Source organism: Tetrao urogallus (genome assembly GCF_951394365.1).
Source record: "Tetrao urogallus genome assembly, chromosome: 21".
Taxonomy (NCBI): domain Eukaryota; kingdom Metazoa; phylum Chordata; class Aves; order Galliformes; family Phasianidae; genus Tetrao; species Tetrao urogallus.
Genome location: NC_136834.1, coordinates 5,936,830 through 5,964,420, shown reverse-complemented (window position 1 = coordinate 5,964,420; position 27,591 = coordinate 5,936,830). Strand labels below are relative to the sequence as shown.

The window sequence follows — 27,591 nt, the reverse complement described above, 5'->3', positions numbered from 1 at the left end:
TCTCACCGCCCCGTCCTTCCATCGACCCTCTGATAAACCACTGGGATTTCCTCTCTGGGAAGTTCCTGGCAGACGGATGGGGGCCGTATTTCCTCACGCAGCCGACAGTCCGCGTCTGTCCAGCAAAATTATGCTTCTCCAGCTGCTCAAGGCTGAAATATTCTCCCATGTTTCACGCAGGGTTTGGTTTCCCCAGCCCGTCCCTTGGACTCCCTTTGTGTCCGGTTTCCTACCGTCGTGCCCTGGAGAACCTCAGTTGATCTCTCCCTCCGTGAACTCTTCTTTGATGGACTGTTTGCGGGACTTGCAGTCTGGGAGGTCAAAGCCAAAGTCTGCCCACTCGTCCGCCGCGCCGCGGTTGGGGATGGTGATGGTGTGGCGCACGCGGAAGTGCACGGCCTCCATCACGCGCTGCCGCTGCAGCTCCCCCGAGCTGCCAATGGAGATGGTGGAGGCGTTGCTGCTGGAGCGGATGAGCTGCTGGGCCCCGTAGTCGTGGCTCTGCTTGAGTTCTTGAAGGCCCCTCCAGATGATCATCCGGTACTGCTCCGGGATCTTCAGTGCTCCGAGATCCTGGAAGAACAGCGCTGCTGAGGGGCACCCCGTGAGGGGAACACCGGGACGGAGCCTGGCCCCCAGCTCATGGCTCAGAGGGACGCGGGCACAGGAGCGAGTGGCACATCCTGGCCTCGGTCCACACAACACACAACAACCCAGGGGTGCTTCCACGAGGGGCAGCTTCTCAGTTACAGACCGGCTACTCGTGGTCACGCTTGACCAGTCATTCAAACACCATTTTGAAAGTCAGCCAAAAACGCATCTTGTTATTTGGGGACTGGGGGACAGGGACGTAAGCTCACTGTATCACATCAAACTGCTGAGAATGGGAGAGCTCCCGCTGGACGTGGGCTGAGGAGCAGCTGTGCTCACAGGGCGAGGAGCTCAGCCCGGCTGCTTTGCACAGGGCAGGAGCAGCGGGGGGCTCCAGGCAGCCCCCAGGGGTGGGCTGGGGTAATGGGCCGCATTCCCTGAGCCCCGCTGACTGGGGCTTTCGGGGCCCTCCCTGTTGGAGGTGGGCCGTGTGGGCAGTAGCAGCTTTGTGGTTGTAGTGCTAACTGAGAGCTGGATCAACTCAGCAATGGGGGCTGCGCCAGAACAAATACCCTCGTGGTGGAGAGCTGCCAGAGAGCCATGTTAATGCCAAACACAGAGACTCGTATGAATGTTAACCAGAGAAGATAGCGAGTGTGCAATTAGTAATTACAAATACCAACTCGGACAGACAGCTCAGCAACCTGATACAAAGTTCTGGCCATACCAAACATTTCTTTTGACAGCTTGCAGGTAATAATGCAGTTAGTTCAGAAAATGGTCCAAAATCAGGCTAAGGTTGTGCAACTGGCCCCAGCTACCAATGAAAAATCATTGTGTCTTCAGCAGCTGCATTGCCTATCTTACTGTAGCTGCCAGGTAGGAGATCACTACAAACTACCTGGGGGGAAAACAACAGAATCAGGGCAGCAGCTTTTTTTCTGTCCAAAATACTGACTCTAGAACTTACAAGGCTAACTATGGCTCCAAGGGCTTAAGCTTTTTCTACTCCCTATCCTGATGGATGAGGGGAGTCCCTGCTTGGTGCTGCCCTCAGTTTTGCAGCCTCAGTTTTGTCAGCAAGAGGTTATGCTTTAACTGAGAACTGCAGTTGGCAGCTCCTCTTCCCCTGGCAGCAGAGAGCTGACACAGAGCATGAGGGCAGGAATTCTGAACCTACTCTACGCCTGTTTTCATTCCAGCTCTTCCCTAACTGGTGCTGTTTCATTTGCTGAGCACCTTGTCTGGTTTCCTTTTTGTGTTAAACACCTACTTGAGTTCTGGTTTGGGGACATCCAAAAAGAGCTCAACAATGTGCCAAGTTATTAATTTGTTTCTCTCTGTTAGTTCATCAGATCTCATTAGATCTCATTTCTGACAGTCTGGAGGAACCAATGTGGAGGCTATTGTGGTTGCTACCAAAAACTGAACCACTGTTAAATGTGAAGGGCTAGAAACGATGCATAAATGGAAGACATAAATCATGGGGAGTATATATTCTGTAACAGGTTGGTGCACAGTTTTTTTCCTTTCTTTTAAAACAGTTCTGTCCTTGCTTTTAAGATCAACAGCTGATAGAAACAAGTGGTAAGAACAGATCTTCCCAAAGCATTTACCTCTATGGATAGGTTCTGCAGGTGGTAAATATTCTGTAACCCTTGTGAGGTGAAATAGTCGATGCAGTTTGGACACCCCAATCCTGTTAAAAAACTGCAGAAAAAGTTTGGAAAATAAAGTGGCATTAACTTCTCATGAATATAAGCTGTGCTGTCAACCAACACTGTGTTTCAGCTCACTGAAAAGGCAGAAGGGAGACAGCAGTGAGCTCCTGCTGCCTCCAGACTTGGCAACACTTCCAAACGCTTGTGATGTAGATGGGATGTGGGCAAACGAGCAGAGGAGGGAACTTGCTCTGGCTGTTGTCACGCACCTTAAGTGTGACCTTAACTTCCATTAATGTCAGAATGAAGAATGGAACTATGTTCATTCTGAATATCACTGTCTTGTTTGTTTTTTTTCCTTTTCAGACTTTCAGAGGTTTCTGCTGAATTACCTACACTGTTAACTGGAGGGAGCCTGAGCTACCTGAGGAGGAAAAGGGCCCATGCCTTAGTTTGGACAGCAAAGTCAGTCCCTGCAACTTACAGACTAATTGCAAGGCTATTCTGTGAATAGCTCTGGGCTGCTGCTATGCAGCTCTGGTAACTGAATGTACAGGTGCTCTGACCTTGGTGGGATGTCTGTTGAAACGTCTATGTTCTACTTAAAGACAAGCAGTAAAAAGCATCTGTGGACATGCTGGCATATTCCTCGTGGAAATGAACCATGTGGACCAACTTCCAGACATCATTACTACGGAAGGGAAGGGTGGAAGTTCACAAAGCTGTGTGCAGTTTGGCATGCAGGAAAAGATTCTTGTTTGGGAGGACTTAATTTTGTAATTAAGCCAGGACAGATTACCAGGAGGTCTATGAGGGCAAGAGGTGTTTCTAACTGGTAGGTAGCTGGGCTTTGATTTTTAAGATGAGAAGAATGGTCTACATGATGTCATGAGCAGTGATTTCTCAGCTGGGACCAGTGGCCAGTTGACCAGTTGCTAGACAGATCTGAAGGTTAGAGTAAGGGACAACAGCAAGAAACATCAGAGGACAACACAAAAAGGGCACCTGCTGCCCTCCCTACCTGACTAGGCTGGGATCGGGGTTGTAGGGCGGAGGAGGGGTGCAGTGTGATCCTGAGACCATGGACTGGGACGAGTGGCCCCCGTTCATTTCCCCATTGGGTTGCATGGGGTGGCTGTTCAGCATTCCAGGTCCTAGGCAGCAGCCATGCCAACACGACAGGTAGATCAGTCAGACAGAACCAAGACACAACAACCCCTGTCCCTCACTGGGGACCCTGCTGGGCAAGGAGGGCCCCCACCAGCTGGGACCACGGTTCTGCACTCTGCTGCAGTGGGAGCCTTACCCATTGGCCCCAGGCTTGATGCTGAGCCAGAGCTGTGCTGTGCTGGCTGCCCGACCAGCTGGTTGACAGAGGGCAGCTTGTTGATTCCTCCTGCGTGGACTTTATTCATAGGTGAGAGGACAGGGCCGTAGGAGGAAGGTGTCTGCAGCTGATTTCTGCTCAGGAAAGAGAAGGCAAGCGATGAGCATCCAGCAGGAGGATGTGGAGCCAGCTGGCAACCCCAGACCTCCTGTCTGCCTGCTCAGGATCTTTGTGCTGAGGTTTCAGGTAGCACTGAGGAAGGCCAGATTGCACTGAGAGCAGCCCAAGACAAACTGCACTGGTGCAGAATTGGCTGGGCTGCATTTATGTCAGGCGACAGCTACATGTGTCTGTGAAAAGTCCCTGCAGATGGAGAACTCACTGCAGTGCAGGCCCCCTAGGAAGGTTCATATCCAGTGCTGTAGTTTATGCTTGCTGTAAAAAATAGCAGTTGCAGCAGTGCTGATCAGTTTGCTGAGCTGCAGTGGGCACTCAGGGACACTGGGATGGCACTTACTGCCTCTGCAGGAGCTGCTGCTGTTGCTGCCGGTAGGAGTCAACCAGCTGCTGTGGGACCAGCTCCACCAGCTCCAAGCTCTCCTTTATCTTCATCAGGATCTCAAAGTTCTCCCTGCCTCGAACCTGGAGGATGGAACAAGCCCAGCTCTCACCATGGCCCTTTTTTTCTACCCGCAGCCACACAAACCCATCCTGAGAGCACATCCCCAAGAGTTTCCCTTGCCACTGCTGAGCAGCGTGGCTCACTGACACTTACAGGCACATAATACATCTCCTCCTCCCCGTGTCTCCGTTTCTTAACGCCTGGCCCCAGTGCTGGGATGGCCTGAGGGCTCTGTTTGAATGCTGGAAAGGAGAGAAGGGGAAAAATGTTAGCAGAAGATGAAAGTCAAATCAGGCAGCGGGAACAGCTGTGTCCTCTGGGCACGCAGGAGCAGCGTGCTTTGCAAGCCTTTACTGAAAAGAGGGAAATAGCTACCTCTAGGAGAATTAGCTTGACATATCCCAAATGTGTGCTGTCACTTAGGAATTATGGCTCTAGGAATTCTGTGTGTGTGTTTTTTAAGAAAATTTCATTTTTTTCTCTCATTTCCATTCTGCTGTGCCCTGCTGTCTTTGGGAGAACAGGACACATCTGGTAACACCTTGGCTTCCTGAAGTATTTTAGCTCACATCATGCACAATGCTTGCTGCTTAACTGTATTATGTCCTTGATGATGTTCCTTCAAAAACAATAATAATGAGCACATCTGGACAGAAAGGCCCTATGCTAGTATCACTGCATTCTGGGGCAAAAAGAGAGGAGATCCTACTTCTGAGATTCAGAGGAGAAAGGTCAAAGCATCATGCCCTGGTGTGGGTTTAAGCCTCAACTTCTGGAGCACAGTGATTTTGGTTGCAATGGGAAAGGTGCTGAGGCAGAAGGGTTTCGAGGAACAATGCAGGCTAGGAGCTGAAGACTGTGACAAAGCAGTGCTCTGAGGCACCCTCCCTCTCCTGGAGAGCAGACTCACTGCGTTTGTTGGCGTTGCCATTTTTAGCTGCGTTCTCATTCAGGGCTTGTTGCTCTCGGTAATGGTCTTCATCAGCTTTCCGGTCCCTGCCAGGACAGGCACAGATCCGTCCCTCAAATGATCGCCTTCCTAGGACTTGGCCGCTGGGAGGAGAGAGGAATTGGTGAATTTGTTTCTGCCAGGGACGTTCACTTGGGCTCAGCCCAGCATGTTATGGCCTGGCTCAGATCCCCGGGTGTGGGGAGCTCCCCTGCGAACAGCCTGAGCAGCAGCAGTCTCCTGTGGGAGGAGGAGCTGCTGGGGCTGAGGAAGGCTTCAGCTGTGTGGGAAGAAGCCAGCACTGCAGTGGGTCTGCTGTACCTCCCCTGCCCTCTTCCTAGCCAGCAGGAAGCAGCTTTTCCACAAAGGCAAGAATGGTGCTCCAGCAGCCACTTACTCTCTCGTCTCCAGCGTGATGATAATGAGGATGGGTCTCCTGTTCATTCCTCCCACACAGCTGCTGTTGCACATGAAGTTGTACAGGATAGTGGTGAACTCGGTCCCCACCTGCCCAGGAGAGGGGAGCAGACAGTGAGCAAAGAGTGAGGGCATTCCTTTGGGCAGGGCTGTGCCTTGAGTGCCTTTGCAGGTCAAGCAGAAGGAGCACTGAGAAGGGAAGGAGTGGTGACATGTGGCCCTGCAGTGATGGGGACGGTCCTAGGTGGGGGAATGGGACGCTGCAAGGCTGTGGGATCTCTGAGGGGGAGGCTCAGGCCTTCCGTTCCCCACCACCCAGGAATGGGGTGCTCAGAGCAGGCACACAAGGGCTCAGATGTGCCACCCGACTCCAGCCAGGACTCAAATCTTCCTCCAACAAAGCAGACGTCACCAGCGGGTTCACTCCTCCACACTGGGACAAGAGCTGGTTCTGCTCCCCACCACCCCCAGTGCAGCAGGGTACCTGTGGGGGCTCGTAGGGCACCATCACACTCTGCCGTCCTGTCACAGGGTCGTCCACGTACTGGGAGAGGTTGTTGCCTTCCACCCTGATGAGGTGGCTGGCTGGGGCTGACTGGCCTGTAAGTCAAGTGCCTGTGGTTAGGACCTGGAGCTTCAACCTGCACAGGGCAGCAGCTCCTGTGCCACCAGCTCTTCCCAGCCACGTTTTGCAGCTGGGGCTGTGCCCTGTAGGGGTGACAACAGCACTCACCATCGTTAAAGTCACGCCCCAGCTCATGGTTGGGGCAGCGTTTCACCACTTCTGTCACGTGCTCGGCCTTCTTGTAGACAGGCATGGCCCGGATGATGGTGCCCGGTGGCGGTGGGCTGGTCACCTTGATCTGGATGGGACATGTCTTGGCAATCTGACAGTAGAGCTTCTTCAGCAGTGGGGAGTACTGGAATAGAAGAGAGACCAGCGTTAGCACAGCTCACGAGGAGCAAATGGAGAACGTGGACATGCAGCTCAGCATGCAGCGAGGGCAGCAAGGAGCCCTGGGTGCCCGCTGCCCTGTGCCTGAGGGATGCTGTGTGCACGTGGAGGGCTGAGCACTGTGGCTCTCACACCACGCTCAGGCAGGCGCCTGCTTTCCCGCAGCTCCTCTGATCCACCCACCTTCTGCCTCCTGAATGCTCCCAGTGAGATGCCAACATGGCAGCAAAGCAGCATATTAAAATAATGACTCGTTATAAAACCAATTGCTGCCTATTGTACTGTAACCGCTCCGGGGGTGCTGTGCCAGCGCAGGATTCCCCGTGTGCTGGCTGTGCTGATGCACATGCTTTGTGAAGCTGCACAAGAGAGAGCTGCCCTGCAAACTGCTATTGCACGTGCACGCAGGGGACACTGTGTGCTGTTCTGCAGTAACTTCTTACCCCAAGGCTCAGCGCTTGTTTCTCCCTAGCAGTGCTGAAATGTGACCAAGTTCACCTGCACAACAATGTCCACACAAGCCAGATCACACCAACCACTGGATTCAGCATGGGACCTTCTAGGGAGGGTTTCCCAGCTGGCACGGAGGGATAAGGAATCCGTGCTTCATGCTGTGTAATAGAATTACAGCTAATTAGGCAAGATGTCAGACATTAATTATGTCTAGTAAGTGTGGTGCAGAATGGGGTTTATCCTGACCATGACTCGATTCTTCACAGACACTTGCAGTCCTAGCAGAAGGTCACAAAGGATATGGATCAGGGAGGCTGGGGACAGCACTCTGTCAGGACAGGCACTGCGTGATGCTGGGCAGCAGCTGGAAATCAGAGCGGAATGCTGACAGAAGATGCTCTGTGACCACTGAAATGCTCCTTGTGCAGACACAACAGGGTCTGCTTGGTCATGAGCAAGAGGCAAACTTCACTTGCAGAAACAAGTGTCTCCACTCAGCACAGCTGTGTTTGGCCCCAGTGTGCACCCAGTACTGACCCAGCCAGGAACGAGTTCCGTGCTCCTCCAAACCCCCTCCCAGCTCAGGTGCACTGAGTTGTGATGCTGAGCCCATACAGGTTGGGGTAGAATCCTGCTGCTCCTATGGTGCAGCTGAGGATAGAGCAAGAGGGAGAACAGGAGAGTGCTGTGCTTGCAAGGTAAAACATCCCTAAGGTAGCAGAGTCCCTTCTTGTGCTGGAGGAAGATGAACAAACACAGTGCTGGGCTCTAGGTCCTAAGGGTAGCAGCACGTGGAGATGGGCTGACATGTGAGTTTTCTTGGGTCTGCAGGTGCTTGCCCTGCACTTCTCTGAGTGGTTTGGGACTGGGAAGTGCCCCAGGCAGCTGGGCAGGAGGGCCTGTCCCTCACCTTCTACTAACTGCTGTCCAGGGCACACGTGTGAGGAGATGCAGTTCCCTTCCACCTTGCCATGCTGTTTTCTAACAAAGAATTTGTTTGCTATACACGAGCCCACCCCTGCTGCACAGAGCTCAGCTAGTCCCTGCATGCAGGGCATGCTTCTGTTCAAAGTATTTTATCTCATTCCCACAACACGTGCTTTATGCCAAAAAAATACCACCGTGCTGAATGTTTGTGAGGATGTTAATGCTTGTCCTAAGCCACCAAAATACAGGTGTGCAATGGCCACTGAGTCTTTGCTCCTAATACCACGCAGTGAGAAAGCATCTCTGCTCTCTCACGGGCAGAGGGCTTACTTCTAAAGCTGAGGGCTCTGCAGCAAGCAAATAACTTGAGTGCAAGGCTGCTGGTAGGACGTTGGGGCATGTCATGGTGCCACCTTTTAGCAGGTCCTTTACATACGGTAGGGGTGCAATGCCTTTCTAGCAATGGAAAGAGAGAGCAGCACTGGAGCAAGGCTTGAGCCCATACAACCTGCTTGCATGGGTGCAATGGGGACTTAATGCTCTTGTTTTGGGGAGACAATGTGGCAAAACAAGGGTTATGTGGAGGGGGCTCTTCCTTGCCAGGTGTTAAAACACTGACAACTCCTGTCAAAGGATCCTTTCATGTAGACATTCCCGGGCAGCCCTCAACACGCCTGGGAAATAAAACTGCTTTGGAAGAGTAGAGGTGCATTACGGCAAGCTCTTTGGTAACAAATTCTCTCATTATACCATGTTATGACATGGATAAATCTCTGTTAAATAGCACAGCGATTGCCCCGCAGGGAGAAACGCTGCTGCTCAACACAGGCATGCCTCTGCTGATAACCTTATCATGTCTTAACAGCTCCAGCATTGCCTTCAAAGATCCTTCAACAATAACAAACTATTCTTTTAAGGAACTCCACACTGATAACTCTGGGCAAGAAGGATCAGGGTTGCATCCTGTGAGACTGTGCTCATGGTGCTGGATCAGCAGCCCCTGGCTCCCTGCGTGCCCTGCTGCAGTCACTGCCAGAGAAAAGCTGTCCTGGTCTTGGAAACCCTGCTTGTTCATGCTCACTTTGGGAGTGAGCATTATATTTCAGTGCATTTTCAGAATCCACGGAGACTCTTATGTGTCTAGCCGTGTTCTCAGCCAAGAAAAGCAGTGTACACATAAGGGACAGTAAAATGCATGCTCTGAGAATCCCAGTAGAGTGCCATGCAGGTGCTCTGCTCCTCCATGGTCATCTACAGCTGGGCAAAATTGTGCTTTTAGTTATTGATGCTTCCTGAGGTGCAGATGAAGTGCACGCACCTGGCTTACAGAGTGCACCAAGGCACTGTGCCTTCCTCAAGTGCAAAACAGGAGATTTGCCAAGTGAAAAATCAGAACCCCAAGGAGTCTCAAGGAGCGGTGCAGTCACCTCATCTTTTAGCCACGGCTGTGTCGCTGCCGTACGGTTTGAGGGCAGGCCTCAGGCTGCCCATCCATACCATTCCTGTTTGTGTGCAGTTTTTACAAGCTGGTGGCAGCTGTGGCTCCTGCAGGTTTGGGAGCGTGCTGCAGGAGAGCTAGGCTGCCGGCCAGCAGACTGTCCCTGGCATATGGGGAGCAAGCATGGACGGGGCCGAGAGGGGGAGCTGAGAGGGGCTGATGCCCCAGCAGCACCCCTGGGTGCCTGAACACATTGCCCAGCATCTCTGGTGCTGGTGTGGCAGCACTGAAAGATCTCAATCCTAGTGTTTCTTTCGCAGCTACACAAAAGTCTGAATTTGTTCTATCTCTAGGCATCTCCTTCCCTTACCTCCAATCCCTGTTCTATGCTTTAGGCTATTAGTGAAGCCCTTCGTATTCTTCAAGTCATGTCTGATTGTAGAAGGAAGTCAGACAGCCTGTTACTGTGTTTGCAGAGCACAACAGGTTCACGTCGCTGTGGCTTGTGGATGATTGTACAGCATAAACAGCAGCAGTATAACTGAGCAACCACCCTAAGCTTACATAAACTTGCAGAGCACCTATTCTTGTTCTCTTGTTTTTTTTCTCTTACAGGCATGTGGCTCTCAATGTAAGCACACCTCTATTTGCTGCAGGAAAAATACAATGACACCTCTTTTGCTGCTGCTGCTTCTCTGCTCCTGTAATGTCTTGTAGCACAAGTCCAGAGCAGTAAGAATGAAAGAAAAAGCCAAATTCTCCTTTCTAAGTGTTATCTTACTACTGCAGCCACTGCGACCAAGGAAATGTTTTGTGCATTACAAGGTTCAAGTGACCTAATACTCCACAGAAATTCATGGAGACTCATGCAGCTGCAGATGTGACACAGTGAAACTGAAGTTAAGCTTAAGAATGCTGCTGTTCACCCTGTGCACACATCCAAGCTGCTCTGGAAGAAATTCCTGCCCCAATCAGCCCTGCAGCTATTGTGCAGGAAGTGAGACACAGGAGAGGTGGGCTTTCCTCACGTATGCTAAGATCTTTGCTCAAAAAACAACCTGAATCTTCAGCACAGAGACCTACCAGCAAAGTCCATCTGTCCCTGCTCCACTCTGGGCAGCAGAACCGCTAGAAGGATGTGTCCCAACAGATTTGGAGCTGATAAAATCTTATTTATCTTCAACTGTTGACACCGAAGCGTCTAGACTTGCCTGCTTCAGGAGGGCTGCAGCCAAGTCCTTCTTTCTCTCTTGAAGGAAATGATTTGCTCAACAATTACTTTTTCCACAAATCCTCCCCCCTTCTCCCAACCAGCCTCCTCCTCCTCCTCTTTTACATTCCACTCTCCTCATTAGCTTTACTCAAGACGTGTCCAGGACTGCAGTCAATGGATCCCAATAAAGCCACTAGCCTGGCAAGGGAGAGAGAAGAAAAGTGCTGCCTCCGGCTGCTAATTTCCTTGCACTCCCCAGCAAGCAGCTGCGGAGCTGCATCCTGGGACAGGTTTGGACAGATCGCAGTGGAGAGGTGATAATAATGTGTCTGTCATCTTACCCAGACATGTAGCATCTTGCAAACCGCAAATACCGTTAACCGGCTCGGACGAATCTGTTACGACAGATCCTGGAAGACATGCAGACTGCAGAACTTAGTTTTTCTTTCTAATTTTTTTTAATAACCATTTTTTAATCACCGGCCTATCCGACTTCTCACTGAGTTAGAAATTCCTCCTAACGTTTTCTTTGCTGCTCGCTTACTACAAGCTGAGGTTGTGCATCACTTGCGCTGAACAGGAAGGCATCCACCTGTGCCTGGTGCACATGGGCTTGGCACAGCACGATGGAATGGCTGCAAGAGATGCACCAGCACCCAGGTCCTCACCCTGCAATGACCAGGACCTGCCTGGGACACGGGCTTTTCTCCAGAAGCCTGGTGGAGCCCCAGCAAGAGTCTCTGGCCACCACAGCACAGGGACTTAGCAGACATCCTCAGTCCCATACTCACAAATGCTGGACCACCAGTGATGTCTTAGGGCTGCTGCGTGGGTACGGTGCAGAGAGGCACCTTGAGGTGTCCTCTAGCCTGGCACCACTTCCCCACAGCAGTTTGGCTTCCTGGCATGTCCCATCTCACCTTCCCGCTGGTGAGGCAGTTGCCAGCAAGTCGTTTCCTTGACCTGTGCATACCATACACGTTCAAGATAGCGGAGCTGATAGTGGGTCGTGTTGGAACATCACACACCAGATTCCTTTGCCTTTTTTCTTAATTCCATTGTGTCTGGAGCTGCTGGAGCCTCATCCACGCCCTGCAAAAGCTCATGGAAAGCCTCCAGTAGGCTGGTTTCAATGAGCTTTGGAGCAGGCTGATGCTGAGGTTGCTTTCCTATTTCTGGCATGCCAAAATATCCATGCTCTTTTGCCCAGCTACTCAGATAAAAACAAAAGTGTTTATGGCTCAGATGTAGAGCTTACTGAGCCATGTTCATTTGCTCATTTTCAGGCCACTGCTGTTGGACAGATACCTCTGTAAAACATAGTAAGCCACCACAGAGATTGAAGCATTTTCTATAGATGCTCCTGAAGACTTTCCCCTCCTCTTTATAACTGCCTCTCTATTTCAGCTTACTTCAGGTATCAAGGAGAATTTACCTCCAGTAACCCCAATCATTTCCATCTTTCCCTTTCAGCTGCCTTCAGAGAACCATTTCAGCTCCCCCAGTTTCCCTGCACCAAAGCTCCAACTGCAATATTTATGGAGCAACCAGACTTGGGTCTAATTAAACCCCAGTGGTTTGCTTTGAGTAACTGCCTGATTCCACCTGCTCTCGCAGCAGACCCTCACCTTGGCTCTGACCCTCTCCAGCCACAGAGACCTGCCATCACTGGCTGTGCACCGAAACAGCAAGCGTGATGCTGTACATGAGCTGGTAAGGGGCTTCCTCACTGGGACGAGACCCCAGCTGCCTGCCAGGGCTGGGTGGAGAAGCAGACAGCTGCCCCTTTGCAGCCAGGCCACAGGGGGCCAAAGACCCCATTAACGCGTCTGCAGGCTTTGGTGCACACTGCAGTGTTTTGGAGAGGAGGGAGCGCTCATCCACCTCAAACCCAACTTGAGAAAAATACTAATTATCTATCAGTTACCAGCTGGCCGGCGTGGTGAGGGGCTGCCTGCGAGAAACAGCCAAGATCTGCTCACGGCTCTTGCATGTATGGGCAGCTCCAGGGAACTGAGAGTCCTGATAGCTTCCAACAAACAGGCAGGCTGCTGGCGTGCCCTGTCTTGCACGGCTGCGGCTCCGTCCTCCTCTCAGCCCCATCAGCACAGCCTGCTGGAGGGGGGCTTTGAGCATGCAGGGATAACCTTATTTTCAGCATCTGTTTCATTGCTCTCTGCTAAGAAGAAGGCCATTAAAAAATTAAAATGAAGGCTTCCTACAGAAAAGACTAGCACAGCAACTTTGGGTCAGAGTTGGTTGTGATTTTCAAAAGCTGAGCTTGATGCTGTGGATAGAGGCAGCCTGCGGAGTCAGGACCTTGCCACCCATTTGCTGCCTGGCATCTTTCTGCAAGAACAGAGCTGTTTCTGGCAAATGTGGGCCCCAAATCTGTGCACAAAGTCTTCATCTCTCTCCACCTGTTCATTTCATAAGTTTATAAATTCACCACTTGAAGGCTGGAAAGAACAGATTTTGATCTTAGATTTTCTACACTGCTAAGTCTAAGACCCCCACCTTCTTGTCCTGGATTGAGCCAATGGTACCTGCTTGAAGTACAGCTTATCTTTAAAAGGATAGGTAGAATCTTAACTTAAATACTTCATGAGTTGGAGAATCCACCACATTCCTTGGTAAATTGTTCCTATGGTTAATTATCCTCACTATTTAAAAAAAAAAATTTACACTGTGTTTCTAGTCTGAATTTGCCTGGCTTCATCTTCCAAGCACTGGATCTCATTATGTCTTTCTCTATTAGATTAAAGAGCTGTCTGCTATCAGAAACCATCTCCTATGCAGGTACTTGCAGACTGTGATCAAGCCACCCTTACTCTTCTCTAGGAGACCTTTAATGCCATGCATTTCTTTGGTATCTCTCTACAAGGCATCTGCTCCAAATCTTTCATCTTCTTTGGATCTCCCTCCCAACCCCTTTCTATTTTGTCAACAACCTTTTGAAGTGTGGACATGAGAGCTGCACACACAGCACGGCAGTGGTCTGGGCAGTGCTGTCTGTGAAGGCAGCCCAGCTCCCCCAGCCACAGTGACACCATTCTGCTGAGCACTCATATCCTCATGGTTCCCCAACCATGAGCCCAACGCCTGCAGGAGCCTCCTTTCCTAAATGGGGAGCCTCATTCACTCGGTTAATGTCTCACCTCGCATTATTAAAAGATTGTTTATCATCATTTGCTTGAGCTGCAAACTTAATCAACATTAATGTATGTATTTCCAAACCCATGGGTAACCACGTGGTAGGATTCCGTGGAACCCTGCAATACGGGATATGAATTCCTGCTACAGTTTGTTTTCCAGCTGACTTATCATTGCTGAGAATGGACAACACTGAGTTTCCCAGAGAATATCCTTCAGAGGCAAAAGCCTTCAAAAATAGGAGTCTGTTAGGCTACGTGCTATGCATCAAAAAACTACGTCAAATCACTTGACAAGACTGCCTGTACTGAACTATTTGTTTGGCACTGCCTGAGCAGCGCCAGCTCTTTGTTGCTTGGAGTCTTGGTGATTCAGCCCAAAATTGAGAGGCTGATGGAGCTGCTGATCCACCAAAGCCTTGCGTTCACCGCGGAGGGCACCCCTCAGCTCTGAAATGATGGAGGACGAAGCCATGCAGGGGAATTCATGGTCAGTGCTTGCAACTTGCTTAGTGTAGTTGGTGCAGTGAATCTTAAAATACTCAAAAGCTACTGATGAAATAAGAAGTGCATTTTACAGTTGTTTCTTTTCAACTGCAGGAATACACCACGCACGTCCTTTAGCACACCCAGATCATGAATTCAGCTTCTCTCAGCAAAGACTGGACCATTACTGAGCCATCAGATGCCACTGTCCTCCACTGCCCACAACTTCTAGCTTTCTTTGACAAGTGTATTTCCTAACAGTTTTCCCATTATTATTTGCACGCTTCTAGATTCGTGTTCTTAATTCATGCAGAGAACCATGCTGTGTAAGTACATCATTATTTGTATGTTGCCTGATGGACAGTATATAATATGTGATGTTTTGCTGATAATTTCATCCTTCAGCCAGGACAGATTTTCAAACAGCCTAATTTTAATGCAGACTTTGAGAGGGAGGAAGGAAGCAAGCAGCCCCGTCTTCCAGGCTGCTGCACGGATGGGACAGAAGTGGGAGCAAATCTGTAAATCTGTCACTTCTGCAGGACCACTCATTGTGCAGGCAGCACCTCGGGGAGCTGGGCAGTCTGCAGCCCTTCAGGAGTCCTTTGATGGTGGCTGTCTCAAACCATTACCCACGTTCTCCAAGATGCAAGGCGCTGTTGGCACACTCCTGTTCTCTGTGAGGCTCAGCAGTGGTGCAGTGAAGCCTGGTCTGGTGCTCTGAAATGTCAGCTCCTGGTGCTGGCTGGTGGCTTGCATTCTCTGCAGCATGGGAGGCTGCCACAGCATATTGGCCAAGGGTGTCCTGAGCCTGGCCACTTCCCCAAGGTGCTGGGTTAGAAGGGTTTGCTCAGAACTGATGTGGCATGGCTGCTCCAGTATCCAAAGGAGATTTTAATGCAACAGCTTGAGAATCAAAGCAAGCCCTTCCTGACTAGTGCAGCTCCCAGCAGAAAGACACAACAGCTACAGGGCTGCAGACAGCACATGGTGATGCTGAGATAGTCTGAGCTCAGTTTAGTTAGTCACAGAAAGATCCCTGGTTCCCTTACTACTGCTCCACAATAGCAGGAGCTGGACTGTATGCTTGCTGTCTCCCAGTGAATAGAACCAGTACTCCTTGTCTGCAGAGCAATCTGTGCTTGCAAGAAGGCTCTGTGCAGGAGGCAGCACTGTGTGGGTGATGCCCAGTGCAGCTTCAGCAGCTGAGTGGGACATGCCTGAATCTCTCCTCCAGAAACAGCAGCAGCCTGCCCCAGAAGTGATGGGGCACTTGTGGCCTGGGATGCAGTCAGCAGCAGGACAGGTCATCCCCACCAAGGACACTGCAGCTCATAAGAGATGCCAGCATGGCGTGCTCACCGTGTGGGATGGGCTCCGGGGGCTTCCTGCTTCTCCTTCCTTTGCTGTTCTGGGGACAACCAGCCACCTTTGTGGCTTTTTGTGATTTACTCCGTGCAGCTGCAACAGCAGCTGGGATAAAGGAAGGGTCTTTCCTTACTGCTAATTAAAGGTGAGCACAGAATGTATTTTTAATAGGTGCTCTCCATACTAAACGTGCACAAACATATCCTGTTTTCCGTGCTGCCCAAGGGTATCCTGCAGCACCCAGCCTGACCCTGCCCCACAGATGTGCCCACGCCATCACACAGCTGTCTCCCAGTAACGTCCAGCCAGGGACAGCAGCAAGCAAGCATCTGACACTTCCCTGTCTCTTCCCTCTGTAACAGGACAGCTGGGACGAGAAACACCACACTGCTGTGCCTTTGGCTTCCATTCAGATGCTTCACTTTTCAAAATCACACCAAGGAGTGTGCCTCCTCCTTTGACTCATTACCTATCTGGCTGGCATTGCCCCAAAGGTTTCAGCAGGACGTCTATCCTGTGGCCACATCTGCTCCTTTCTCTGTGTGCCTCTGTGGTTTTTGTGGCACGGGAATGCCTGTTTTCCTGTGCAGTTCCTATTTTACATTTAACTGATGTGAGTTATCCCCTAACACGTGCAAGAGTGGACTAGAGTCACATCCTATCCAGAAGACCTTCAGTTTAGTTAAAACCTAACAAATGCATCATTTAGCAATATCTTGCAAGGAAAGACAGTGACAAAGAGTGCCGGACCAACCACTCCTCGGAAGGCAAGCTGTACCTCATCATGGTGCTCATCCCAACCATCGGTCAGCACGTGTCAGCAGTGAGGGCTGGAGCTGATGGACCAGATACAGGGAAACTGCTTTTCAGCCCCGGCCACTGATTGATCTCAATTTAAATGTGAGCTCTCTAGCAGCTTGCTTGAGCTGTGCTGCAGTGAGCCGAGCTGTCAGCGTGAAGCTGCACGGCGCCGTGCTGTGCTGCCTGCCCTCACAGTAGGGATGAGGACTCCTCACCCTGCCTGGGTGTCACTGTCCCTGCAGCACCAGGAGCAAGCAGTGCCCAAAGGGCAGCACTTTGCTGCAGAACTCATCTCACATGGAACTGCAGCACGGACAGACCACGGCACTGCTGCAGACTCTTATGCCCTCAGTACAAAGCACATGTGCAGCTCCTACGCCAGCACCGCAGCGCTGTAAGCCTGCCGTGTCCTGGGCTCTGTCTGCAGAAAAGCATCCCAAGACACTTTCTGTCTACTATGGAAAGGACTTTCTTAACAATTAAGCACATCAGCTTCCAAAAATACAAGTCATTCTCACACCTTGGGCTGACACATTACTCCTGGACAGCTCTGCTTGTATCGTGATAATGTCAAATGACAGCAGCAGAGGAAACCCTGTTACTCCCTCTTTGTGTCACCTGTCTCATCACAGCCTCTCTGCTCTGCAAACATTCTTCCACGGAAAAGAAAAGCCACAAGCATATCTGAAAAGAGCTCCTGGAGACATTCAAATGGCAGTGATGAGGACTGGAGGTGACCACCATGCAGCAGGGAAACCTCCACAGCAGAACTGCCTTCGACTACAGCCACAAGTGATGTGAGTTAAAAATACAGTCACACACATCCAGGAGCCAGCCTGTGACTTCAGGACTTTTTCCCACAAAAAGAAAAGCAGCTGTACAATGCTCAGGTAAATTCTTGATTAGAGCAGAGGACTCCTCTGTCTGTCTGTGGACACACAAGAAGACCAACAGTACCCCAGAGTACCAGGTACTGAACCCACATGGCATGCATGATGCCGTGTAGCCATTTCTTTGTAAATAAATATGTACTCTGTTAATTTGTTGTGGCTTCTAGAGGTAACATTACTCTTCTGATACAGCATAAAAGAGGATTAAAAGTGAAAAGTAAGAAGTTAAAGCAAAGCTAAGAATGGCCCCAACAGAACAGAGCAGCGGTCCATCTCGCCTGCTGCATCACCTCTGACAGCAGTCACTGGAAAATGCTTTGGGAAGCACCATGAGAACAAGGCAGGCACTTCTCCCTGCACATTTTTCCAGCTTTGTGATCTTCGGGGACATTTACATGTAGTCCATGGAATTTCTGCAGCAGAGATTATATTCAAATCACCGTGTTTAACCCGTTTGGAAAAAAAAACTAAACTAAACAAGAACAAACAAGCAACAACAAACAGCCTTAAAAGTAAGCATTAGGTGTTTCTGCCTGCTTTTTCTTATCATGGTCACCTGTGCAGGCAAAGCCCCCACCAGTGGTGGCCGTGCAAGAACCACACATCCTGCAGTGCCACACACCAGTATTCCCTGAGCATCCCAACACCACCAGCACCCAGGCACACACGTGTCTGTGGCAGCCTGGCTGAAAACACTGCCTACAATAGCAAGCATCTCTCTAGTGAACTGAAGAACACATGCAACTTACTGTCCAGGTGGCTGACTTGGCTGTGCTGGATTGCTGGAAGGTCACCTCAAAGTGGTGGGGACCTGGGTAGTCAGTGTTGGAGGGGATGACAGGAGCTGGGGACATGGCGTCGAAGGTAGAGCTGGGCTGCGAGTAGGGTGAATGCGTTGGGACATTGGAGGTGTGCTCGGAGCTGTAAGGGCTGGTGGAGGCTGCTCTGCTGCCGATGCTCTGATCCATGCTGTTGTTCAGCAAATTAAACTGGGACTGGAGGAAGGGAAAAGGGGAGGAGGGAAAAAAAGAAAACACCAGCCAGTTTAGAGACATGGAAACCTCAGCTACACTTCTTCAGGACTTCAGGTGTCCTGTTACAGCTTCCTTAAAGGGCCAGCGTGCTGGAAAGTCAACCAAAATAGTTGTTCTGGGTTGGTTTGTTTTTTAAACAGGTCACCACTTGTGTAAAGGATAAACTCAATACATTTAAGTCGTCCCCTTTTATCAACTTCACCCTCACTGGAGGCAGCACGATGCCAAGATCCCCAGGTTTCTAGCACATTTGACATGCAAAACAATTCTTTTGCAAGTAGGGGGAACAGACATGAGTTTTTTTGAGCTTTGCTAAGATGTGGGAAAAGTCCTACTGCATTGAGGGGGAGCGATGACCACGGCACTGCACACACGACCACAGGAAGGCTCTTTTCTTCCCTGAAGCGAAGCAGGTTGGTTCTCAGCAAATTCCTGGAACCTCACCAGCCTCATCAGTGTTACCAATTTCCCGTAAAGGACTGCTCAGTGCCAGACCTCACAGCACTGATAACGCCAGCCAAGCCTGTGGCCAGACCTCACGCAGGGCAGAGGTACCACGGGTACCAACCACAACTGTCATGGGAGAACTGACCAACTGACCCTGGGCTTCTGGGCTCTGCCTGGAACTGAGGGTGCTGGCGGCCAGTGTGGAGGAGAGGTCTTCTATCCAGAAGACAGAAGGAGGAAGGCTTTGACCTCCACTCTAACTCCACATCATCCCTGCCACAAAGCAGCTCAAGCACAGCAGCAGCCTGGCATCCCCAGGTGAGCACCCCACAGCCACGGCTCTGCATCCTGCGTGGCACTGAGCACTTGAGTTGGTGGCAGTTGCTGATGTTGCCAGCCGTGGATGCAATGCAGCATCTGCTCTGCGCAGCCCAGGCTGGTGCAATGCCTCCTGCCTGCAGCTCTCCAGAGATCTTTATGGAAATGTTGGTTTTGCAGAGTGCTCTTTCCACTTGGAAGAGCTGCAGAATTCAAGCAGAATTCAAAGCCCTAGAGCAGAGACAGAAAAAGCTGTAGTTGCAATAGAACAGAAGGCAGCAGTGCAGCCCCTGCAGACACTGTTACATGTTAGCATGACCACCAGCTCAGCTCAGCACCCTGACAACGTGCCCCAAATGCCAGTCAGTACCTCAAACCCCAGAGCTCCTGCCTTGCTTGCTAGCAGATTGCAACCATCGTGATGGCATTACTCCAAAGCAGACTTTTTCTGCACTCGTTCACTTATCACAAATGTACATGTGGGTGCCATTTCTGGAAGGAGTTCCCTTCCACGAATACGAAGAACCAGATCTGAATGGTGGTTTGTGTAATTCGTTTCATAGCTGGGGTGTTTGCTTTCAGTGGCTTTCACTGATGTCAGTTTAATTTGGGGAAAACCTCAAACTACAAAGTGCACGGCTGTGATGCAGCACACTGCAAATAAGGTCACAGAGCAAACTCCCTCATTTATACACCTACTGGCTCTTATTCCAAAGTGCCGGGCCAAAACCTTGCTTTCCTTATTTATTTTCATTATTCCTTTTTTGAACAATTATTATCAGATATTGCCAATAAGAGCCAGCAGCACTTTCATCTGTGGGTACTGCCTACGCAAAGTTGCATTCTCAAAAGTAGCATGGCTAAAATAGCCTTCATCTTTCATCTGAAAATCAGGCCAATTGTTTTGTTTTTCCTTTTTCTGCATATTTTCCTGTGTCAGTGCATCACTGCTTGCATCCCCTCTGGGACATCCCACCCTGCTCTCACCTGCACCCGTCCCCCTGCATGGTGGGGATTGTGCCATCAGCTGCTGAGCAGCTCTGGGAAGCCTGGTGGGCAGCGTGGTGTGAGCCGGACACAGCAGCGGGCTGGGGATGTGCCTGCTCCCTGGGAAGGCTGCAGGCTGAAAGGCTCACAACTCAGGAATCAGGAGACATGTTTTAACTTGGGATCCACACCTCACCCAAACGCGTACGAGGTATAATGGCTTAAACGCAATCACCCTTCTGCAGGAAAGTTCTCCTGTTGTCTGCATCTATCATAAGGTTCTTGGAGTCTGTAACTAACTGGAGGAATGCTGAACAAGACCTGACTTGCTCTTACAAATACAGCCATTTTGTCCCCTAGAATATGTGCATAAACCCCTCTATTTCTTCTTGCTGCACTATAAATAGCCCTGCTAAACAACCCCCATCCGGGCTTTCCACAAACCCAGATTTTACCAGGAGAAAAAACCACGAGAAACTTCAGCAAAATGGCATTTGGGATGCAGGAGGGAAGCCACGGCCACCCCACCACAGCCAGCTGCCAGCAGGGACCTCGGGGACACGCAGCCCTGATGGTGACACTGGCTGGAAGCTGGGTGGGAGATGTAAAGCATCGCATGGGAAGAGATCCTCAAGGAGAAAAGGATTGTCCTCGTTACGGCAGCACAGCCATTCCACAGCTCAAAGAATCCATGAATATCAAGATTGAGCAGGTTTGTTCTCTTGCGATGACTGGGACAACGGAAAGGCTTCAGGGAACATTCTGCACACACCCTGTACCCAGCCATGGGTGTTTTCTTAGGAATAAATGGGAAGCGAGCGTTCCTCACTCGACAAGCAAACAAGCTGAGTTTCAGACCTGCCGTAGCACACGTAAGGGCACAGTCAGACAAAAGCAGGTTGGGTTTGCACTGTCAGGCACATCAGGAGTGGGTGCCGTCCCAGTTACTCATATCCTGTCAAAATGGGAAATAAACAGGAAGCATTTTGCCTCCTGGTGAAATCTGCTAACAGAAATCTGCTCCAGAGCCGCAGTGCAGAGAGGGGTGAGGTGTCCCCTGGAAAAAAACCCAGAAAAAGCAGTCCTGGTGGGATGTGTTGAGATTACAGTGCTTAGAGCTGGGGCTGTGCGGGGCTGAGGTGCGTGGCAATGGAGCTCAGTGGAAGGCTGAATCAAGGCTGATGAACTGAGCAGAGCATCACGACCACCCTATGGGAGAGAGACTTCCCTTGACAAACCAGAAACCTCACAGCAGACCCATGAGCAGCACCCCAGCCTGGAACAGCACTCAGTCATTTCTGTTAAAGTGAAGTTGTACATGGCATAAAAGAGTGCTTTCTCTTATCACCTGAAACACATGAACCAGACTCATTCAAGTCAGCTGATGCTCAGGGCATCCAAAGGTGGGAAAGCCAGCCTTTGTAAATTAGAGGAAATTTCATTTCAGACCTTCTTCACCCCTACTAATACTGCATGTTTCTCTGCATGTTTTATGATTTATCCTGCTCATAGCACAGTTGGGTTACAAAGCAACAGGCAAAGGCCCCAGTTTCTTGGATTTATAAGCCTGTTGGAAGCAATACTCAGAGCCAAGTGCTGTGTGTACAATGACTGACTTGGTTTTTAAGATCAAGGAGGTTTTGGAAGTATTCCCTTAACAGACAAATCCAAGCAAGAGTGTTTGTATGTTTGTCAACAAATCCAACACAGTGCTTGTGTATGTATGCGTGCAAATATATACATGTGTTTATACACACACATCAATAAGCACATGATTGCAGAAAGGACATCTCAAGCAGCAGCACTACAGCACAGAACAACACAGTACATGTGTGGTTTTCACTACTTGTGTATGACAAAAAGGGGAAATCACATAATTTCTGGTTGGGAAGCACACCAGTGCATCCTTCTATCAATATCTGCATCTACATTTTTTGAATGCCAGAAAGCTGACACAAAAAGCTTTTGACCAAGAAAGCAATCTCACCACTTGAGGACAGAGCTGAGGCTACATCACCTGCAAGCACAGGTGCCATTGCATCCGCCCCTCCCAGCAGCTTTAAACCAGGAAAGGCAAAGCTGCCTTGGGGATGCGGGTGTTTGTCAGGAACTGCAGTCCTTGTGCTTGAGAAGGTCTGAGGAGAAAACTAAGCTGGGCTTGGCAGGCAGTGTTTCCACCGAGGGATGCTCACAACTCCCTTAGCCTTCAGCCAGGTTTCTCCAATGCAAGCGTGTACAATTTGCACGTACAAAGAAGACAGAGAGCCTGTGCTTGCTTACATGAAAGGTTTAAATCGTGCCTAGGTCTCTGCAGAGCGCAACACAGGAGCAGACAAAACATGAAAGAAGCATGGACTGAGCTAGTGAAGCTGCAACAATCCCAGGTAGGCACAGTTCATTTTCTTTGAGCTGCCAAGTGCCTCAGATACAGAGGAGCACTACGTCCAGTGCACCCCCAGCACGTCCCAGGCAGCAGTGTGATGGCTTGGAAGCAGAGCCAGGACACAAACTGAGCTCCTGCTGCAGTGGCAGGGAGCAGGCACAAGCAAGAAGCAACGAGGTAAGACCATTAACAAAGAGTAGCACCTACCGTGGTATAATGCTGCATCGGGTCACTGATGTACAACATTTTAGTCTTCTTGGGATTTACAGACAAGTGGGAACTGTCCCGGCAGAGGAGTCATGGGGTCAGGAGGAGATGGAGCCAACCAGGGAGACGCAGTGCTGGAGCATGAGGTGCAGGACTGGGCAGGCAGTGCCAGGGATGCAGCACTGGCCACCTGCGTGCGGTTTGTTGGCTTTTTTGCCTTTTTCATCTCCCTTAGTTCTGTCAACTAGCTGCATCCAACAACAAAACGGGGCCCACCCCTTTCTGTCCCTCATGACTATTCATTAAAATGCAGGGCAGGCCCCAGCTTGCCCAGTGATGGACGAGGCTGCACCAGCCAGTCCCACCAAGGGGAGAGCGGGGGTCCTACTCTGCAATTAAACCCAGCCAGATTTAATTCCAGAAAGCTGCTTGCAGCATTGCTGGAGTCAAAACCTACCTGATCGGCACCCTCCACCTGCAGACTGAGGTGGCCGTGCTGTCTGGGTGTGCTGATGCAGTGACCCTGAGATCATTCCAGTTCTCACTTGAAGCTGTAAGAGCATTGCTCTGTCCCTCTATTCACCCCAGGCTGGGGGATTCTTTCCCACTGCGTATCAGTGGCAATAACAAACCACGTGAACAGCTTGGACTGGAGCTACCCTGGCTCAAATGCTACTGGAGGTCTCACTGACAAAAATTCCTGGAGACCAGGTAGCCACCCGTGTCCCAGTGTCACATGAAAATCCAGCAACAAATGCTCTTTTTCTCTCTGTCATCCCACCTTTCTTCACTGGATTTAATTGTTTCATTGAGAGATGATCTGTTTTTTCAAAAAAAAATCTAAGAAGGTGAGGGGCTTACTGAACTGCTGGCTGTACGCAGGGCATGAGGTTGGAAGCACAAAGCCTGCAGTCGGTCAGGTCTCCTCCTAACTCAGGGCAGAGGGCTGAAAGGTCTTTGCTTCAGCCAGACACCACTGTGGAAGTTGCATACTGGAGCAGATGGGCAGTTCAGAGAGTAGTGGATCATATTTTCAAAGATGTAGCCAGTGTGCATCACTTGCCTCTCTACACTGTGTGCACGGACCCAAGCACAAAGAGGTCAGAGCAGCATCCTAAGCCAAGCTTTAAGTACTGCATGAACTGAAGCTGGCATCTTTAAGAAAAAAAAATAAGGGTGGCTGTTGTTCTGAGTAACTCACATTATTTGTTTATTTGTTTTCATACATGTCAGTCTGCCATGTGTTTTGGTGATGACAGCTAGCAAAAGCTACGCTCAGCTCATTTTGAGCCTAGCAGCACAGTGTTGAGTTGCACAATGGGATCGATATAAATATTTACTCCTGGATCGTTAATTTGAGCTCCCTCACCCCTGCAAGCCCCCCAGCCCTGGCACGCTGTGGGAACAGCCTGGTTGCACCAGGCTCCTGCTGAAGGGGGCTTCAGTTCTGCAGCAATTGGAAGCTCTGCAATTAACACTGCAGCCCCCACCTGAGCCGTCTGCCAGGCTCCTGCCCCGCTGCAAACAAAGGCCTGGCTAGAGAGGGAAAGTGAGCTAAAAGCGAGGGAAAAAGAGGCTGGGGGAGGGGAGGCAAGCTGGCGAGGAGCGAAATGGGCTTTGTGGAGGGAGATGCTGAAATGGCCAGAGCTGCTGCATGTTGAAGGGATGCTGGTGGGAGGCCAGGCTGCTTGGGGAAGGAGCATTAATGCTGGGAGCATCACAGAGGCTCACGCTGCCTTGAGGATGCCTGCTAGTGGATTTCTAATGCCTGTCTGGGCAGAGGGAGATCCTGATGCCAGATGAGCTGTAGTTACTGTGTGCTGTGCAAACCAGGCCTTTGGCTTTCAGAAGAGACAGCAAGCTGGTCTTTTTGAGGGGGTTATTTCTAGTGCATTGTCTCAGTGCTGTTTCAAATTGAGTAATTTTAAAGACTCTGCCTTTAAAAGCCCTTCCCAAACAGGAGGAGAGTCCAGCAAAATGTATTAACATGTAGCCACTATTTTACCAACTACTGTACCGTATGACTGCAAAACTGCACTACAGTCATTTTATTACAGGTTATTGGACACTGAACCAAACGATGGCAGCTTTGCATCTTTAGTGTTTCTGTTTTGAGTTATGAATAAGTTCCATTTCCTACCCTGAAGCCACTCAATCACTAGGAGAAAAACAAGTTTGTATCTGATGTATCTCTCACTTCTGCAGTCTGAGCACACTCACCATAACAGAGTCATTCATGCCTCTCATCTGGAAGACATCCATTGTGATCTCTGTGCGGTTGGAGACCTCATTGTTGCCTGTATGAGTGGATGGAGAGAGGTCGAAGTAGGTGCTGTCTGGTGCCCTGTAAGCAAGCAATGGCAGATGGTCAGCTTTCCAGCTCTCCTGTGCAGCCTGCGCCAGCAACAAGGGCTACAGTTCAGGAAAACTGGCCGTGCCCAGCCCAGGCTGGTCTGTTGTTGGTTCTGGTGGTTACTGCTGGTGGATGTCCCTTCCACAGTGTGCTCTGTTACATGGGCATGGGTGAGGGCTGATGCTGTGCTGCTGGGGCAGTGAGCTTCCCAGCAGGCACAACACGATGCATGTGGCCTCCTCCCCTTGCAGCAAAGATGAGTTGGTGTCTCCTCTCCCACAATAACTGCAGAGGCATTGCTGACCTTTGCTTTCTTATACAAAAAGTGTGCCCAGATGCTGACCTCTGATGTGCAAGAGTGCAGCAGCAATGGGGCCCTTTGCTATGTTCATTCCTTTGCATTTATGATGGAAATTGAAATTGCTGATGGTTGCACAACCCTCAGAAAGTTTCCAAAACCTGGGAACTACTTTGTGGGGCCCTGCATTCAGTGTATGCAAAATTTCCAGCTTCTGGCTGTCTAGCATCATCGAGGCAAAGTAGTTTGGCAGCTCAGAGCCTGGGAACACAATTCTGAATGCAGGAAAGGAACATGTGAAAATTGGTGCACGTGAAAGATGCTAGTCTCCCTTCATGTCATATTGATTAGATGTGCTAATACAGATTACATGGCAAAGAGGCACGTCTGCCTCAATACACATGAGCAAATGACACTTACAGTGTACTCCAGAGGTGTTCAAATGTTGTACTTTCATCAGCAGGAGAGGACTGGGACATCTTCACAGAGGGGGAGTCTGGCAAAGGATAAATCACTCTAGGCACAAAGAAAAACAACAAAGTTAGTGTTGTAGAGTGCAAACAAAATGTCTCCTTTTTTCCTGGCGGCTTAAAGATCTGGATATGCAGGTATTTTATTTGTTCAGCACAGGAATGGAGTGGATGATCGAACGCAGCATTTACGCTGCTCTACTCCTGCAACACGCACAGAGACCCAGGTCAGCTGCACTAAACTCAGATTATGATAACACAGGTTGCAAATGCTGTGTTACAGAACCATGTCACAGAATATCATTCCCTCCTGTTTTTTACTGGTGCCCAAACTCGCATCAGCAAAGCGCAGGAGCTTTCTGGGCTGCTGGGACAGTTCCCATTGGGCTCCCAGAAGTGTCCCTGCAACAGACCTCTGGCTGCTTAATCTTTCTTTAATGCTGATATTTCAGGTGATGACACCACTTCCATCGTCTCCAATCTTACAAAGATGTGGGTATTTTGGAAAGGGCCAAAGTGGCAGGGTTCTAAGATGTCAGCCCATTTCTGCTAAATGCTATTTCTGTGACACTGGGTTCCCATCTGAAATGTTTACAGCACGCTCCAGCAGTTCTCAGCACTGCTACCCACAGCCCCTTCCACCCTTTGAGAACTATTCTTAGTAATCATTTTGAACCAGGTTCATTCAGTAAAGGGCTTAGATCTCTCAGACAACAACATTGAATTCTTGAGTAGGAAGTCTCTGAATAAAACTGAAACACAAAGTTAGTTGGCGAATAAAGTCTTGCAGTGAGAATCAGAACCAAAAACATGCTTGGTGCTGCTCCCCTGAGATTATGCTCAGCAGCCCAGCACCAGCAGGGGAATGGGGGAAACCCTCCTCAGCAAGGCTGGTGAATGATGGGTGGATGGGGTGATGGTACATGACAAAACTTGATAGGACAGCACGGAGAGGTGCCATCTGAGAGTGAGCTTAGATCAGGTGCGATGTGCTATGAGCTACAGAGAGCCCAAAGACCCCCAGCTTTCTGTCTTCCTTCAAGCACCAGAGCACTGAGAACACTGTGATCTTTCCTTTGTGCCTCCCCAAGCCCCCGGAAGAAAAGGCAGCATGCTGCAGAGAGCTGGGCTGCAGCCATCTTGGTCAGCATGCTGCTCGCAGCCACACCATGCGACTGCCCTCATCCTCCTCCTCCCTGGCCCCTCGCTCCCCAGAGCTGCAGGGGCTGCCACCCTGCCCTTCCTAACACCTATGCACCCCAGCTGCACTCCGGTTACCCCTTTTTACTCACACAAAGGTTACCATCTTGTTTCAACTCGGTACCGACATCTAATAGCGAAAGCCTGAAAACTTCCTGCTTTTCAATCTTAAACCGCTCGTGGTGGGAGCAGCTGCTCTCAGAATGATGATGTTCAGGGGAGACCAGCTGCAGGGCCAGGGCCCTTTCAATGGTCTCTGAGTCAGCTGGGGACCGGGTGGCTTAGGAGCAACAGGCACAGCACCAGCCATCAAAGTGAAAGCAGGACGGCATCCCGAAAGCCGACCCATGCTGGTTTCTGCTGCATCTGCGACTCATCTGAGTGATGCAGCACCTGCAGATGCTCTTCCAGGAGGGTTTGGCACAGCAGCAGAGTCTTTGCTCCCCACAGAACTTCTAGCTGAAGACAGAGCTCATCAAAGTCTCACTTCCGCCCATCCCTCCTCATCCCACGTGTAAACAGAGAAAAAGAAAGGACGGAAGCAGCAGTTTCAAGAAAAGGAAAAGCTCAGAGCTGCAGTGAGGCTTCTCGGGCCCTTACCCTGCTTCCATGCTGCTTTCCATGGCCCTGGGTATCGGTAGCAT

The 27,591-nt window shown here is 50.3% G+C and overlaps 1 protein-coding gene across 1 annotated transcript; it reads right to left on the bottom strand.

Annotated features, from left to right (window-relative positions):
- Nucleotides 1-252: 252 nt before the first annotated feature.
- TP73 (tumor protein p73) lies at nucleotides 253-27,591 on the bottom strand (the record flags this gene model as incomplete). Its single annotated transcript, XM_079545639.1, has 14 exons — nucleotides 253-573; nucleotides 2,208-2,301; nucleotides 3,274-3,406; nucleotides 3,559-3,713; nucleotides 4,097-4,221; nucleotides 4,355-4,443; nucleotides 5,112-5,254; nucleotides 5,548-5,657; nucleotides 6,052-6,167; nucleotides 6,301-6,487; nucleotides 18,000-18,245; nucleotides 24,847-24,970; nucleotides 25,698-25,793; nucleotides 27,548-27,591. The coding sequence occupies 14 exons, from the start codon at nucleotides 27,589-27,591 to the stop codon at nucleotides 253-255; spliced, it is 1,983 nt and encodes a 660-aa protein (XP_079401765.1).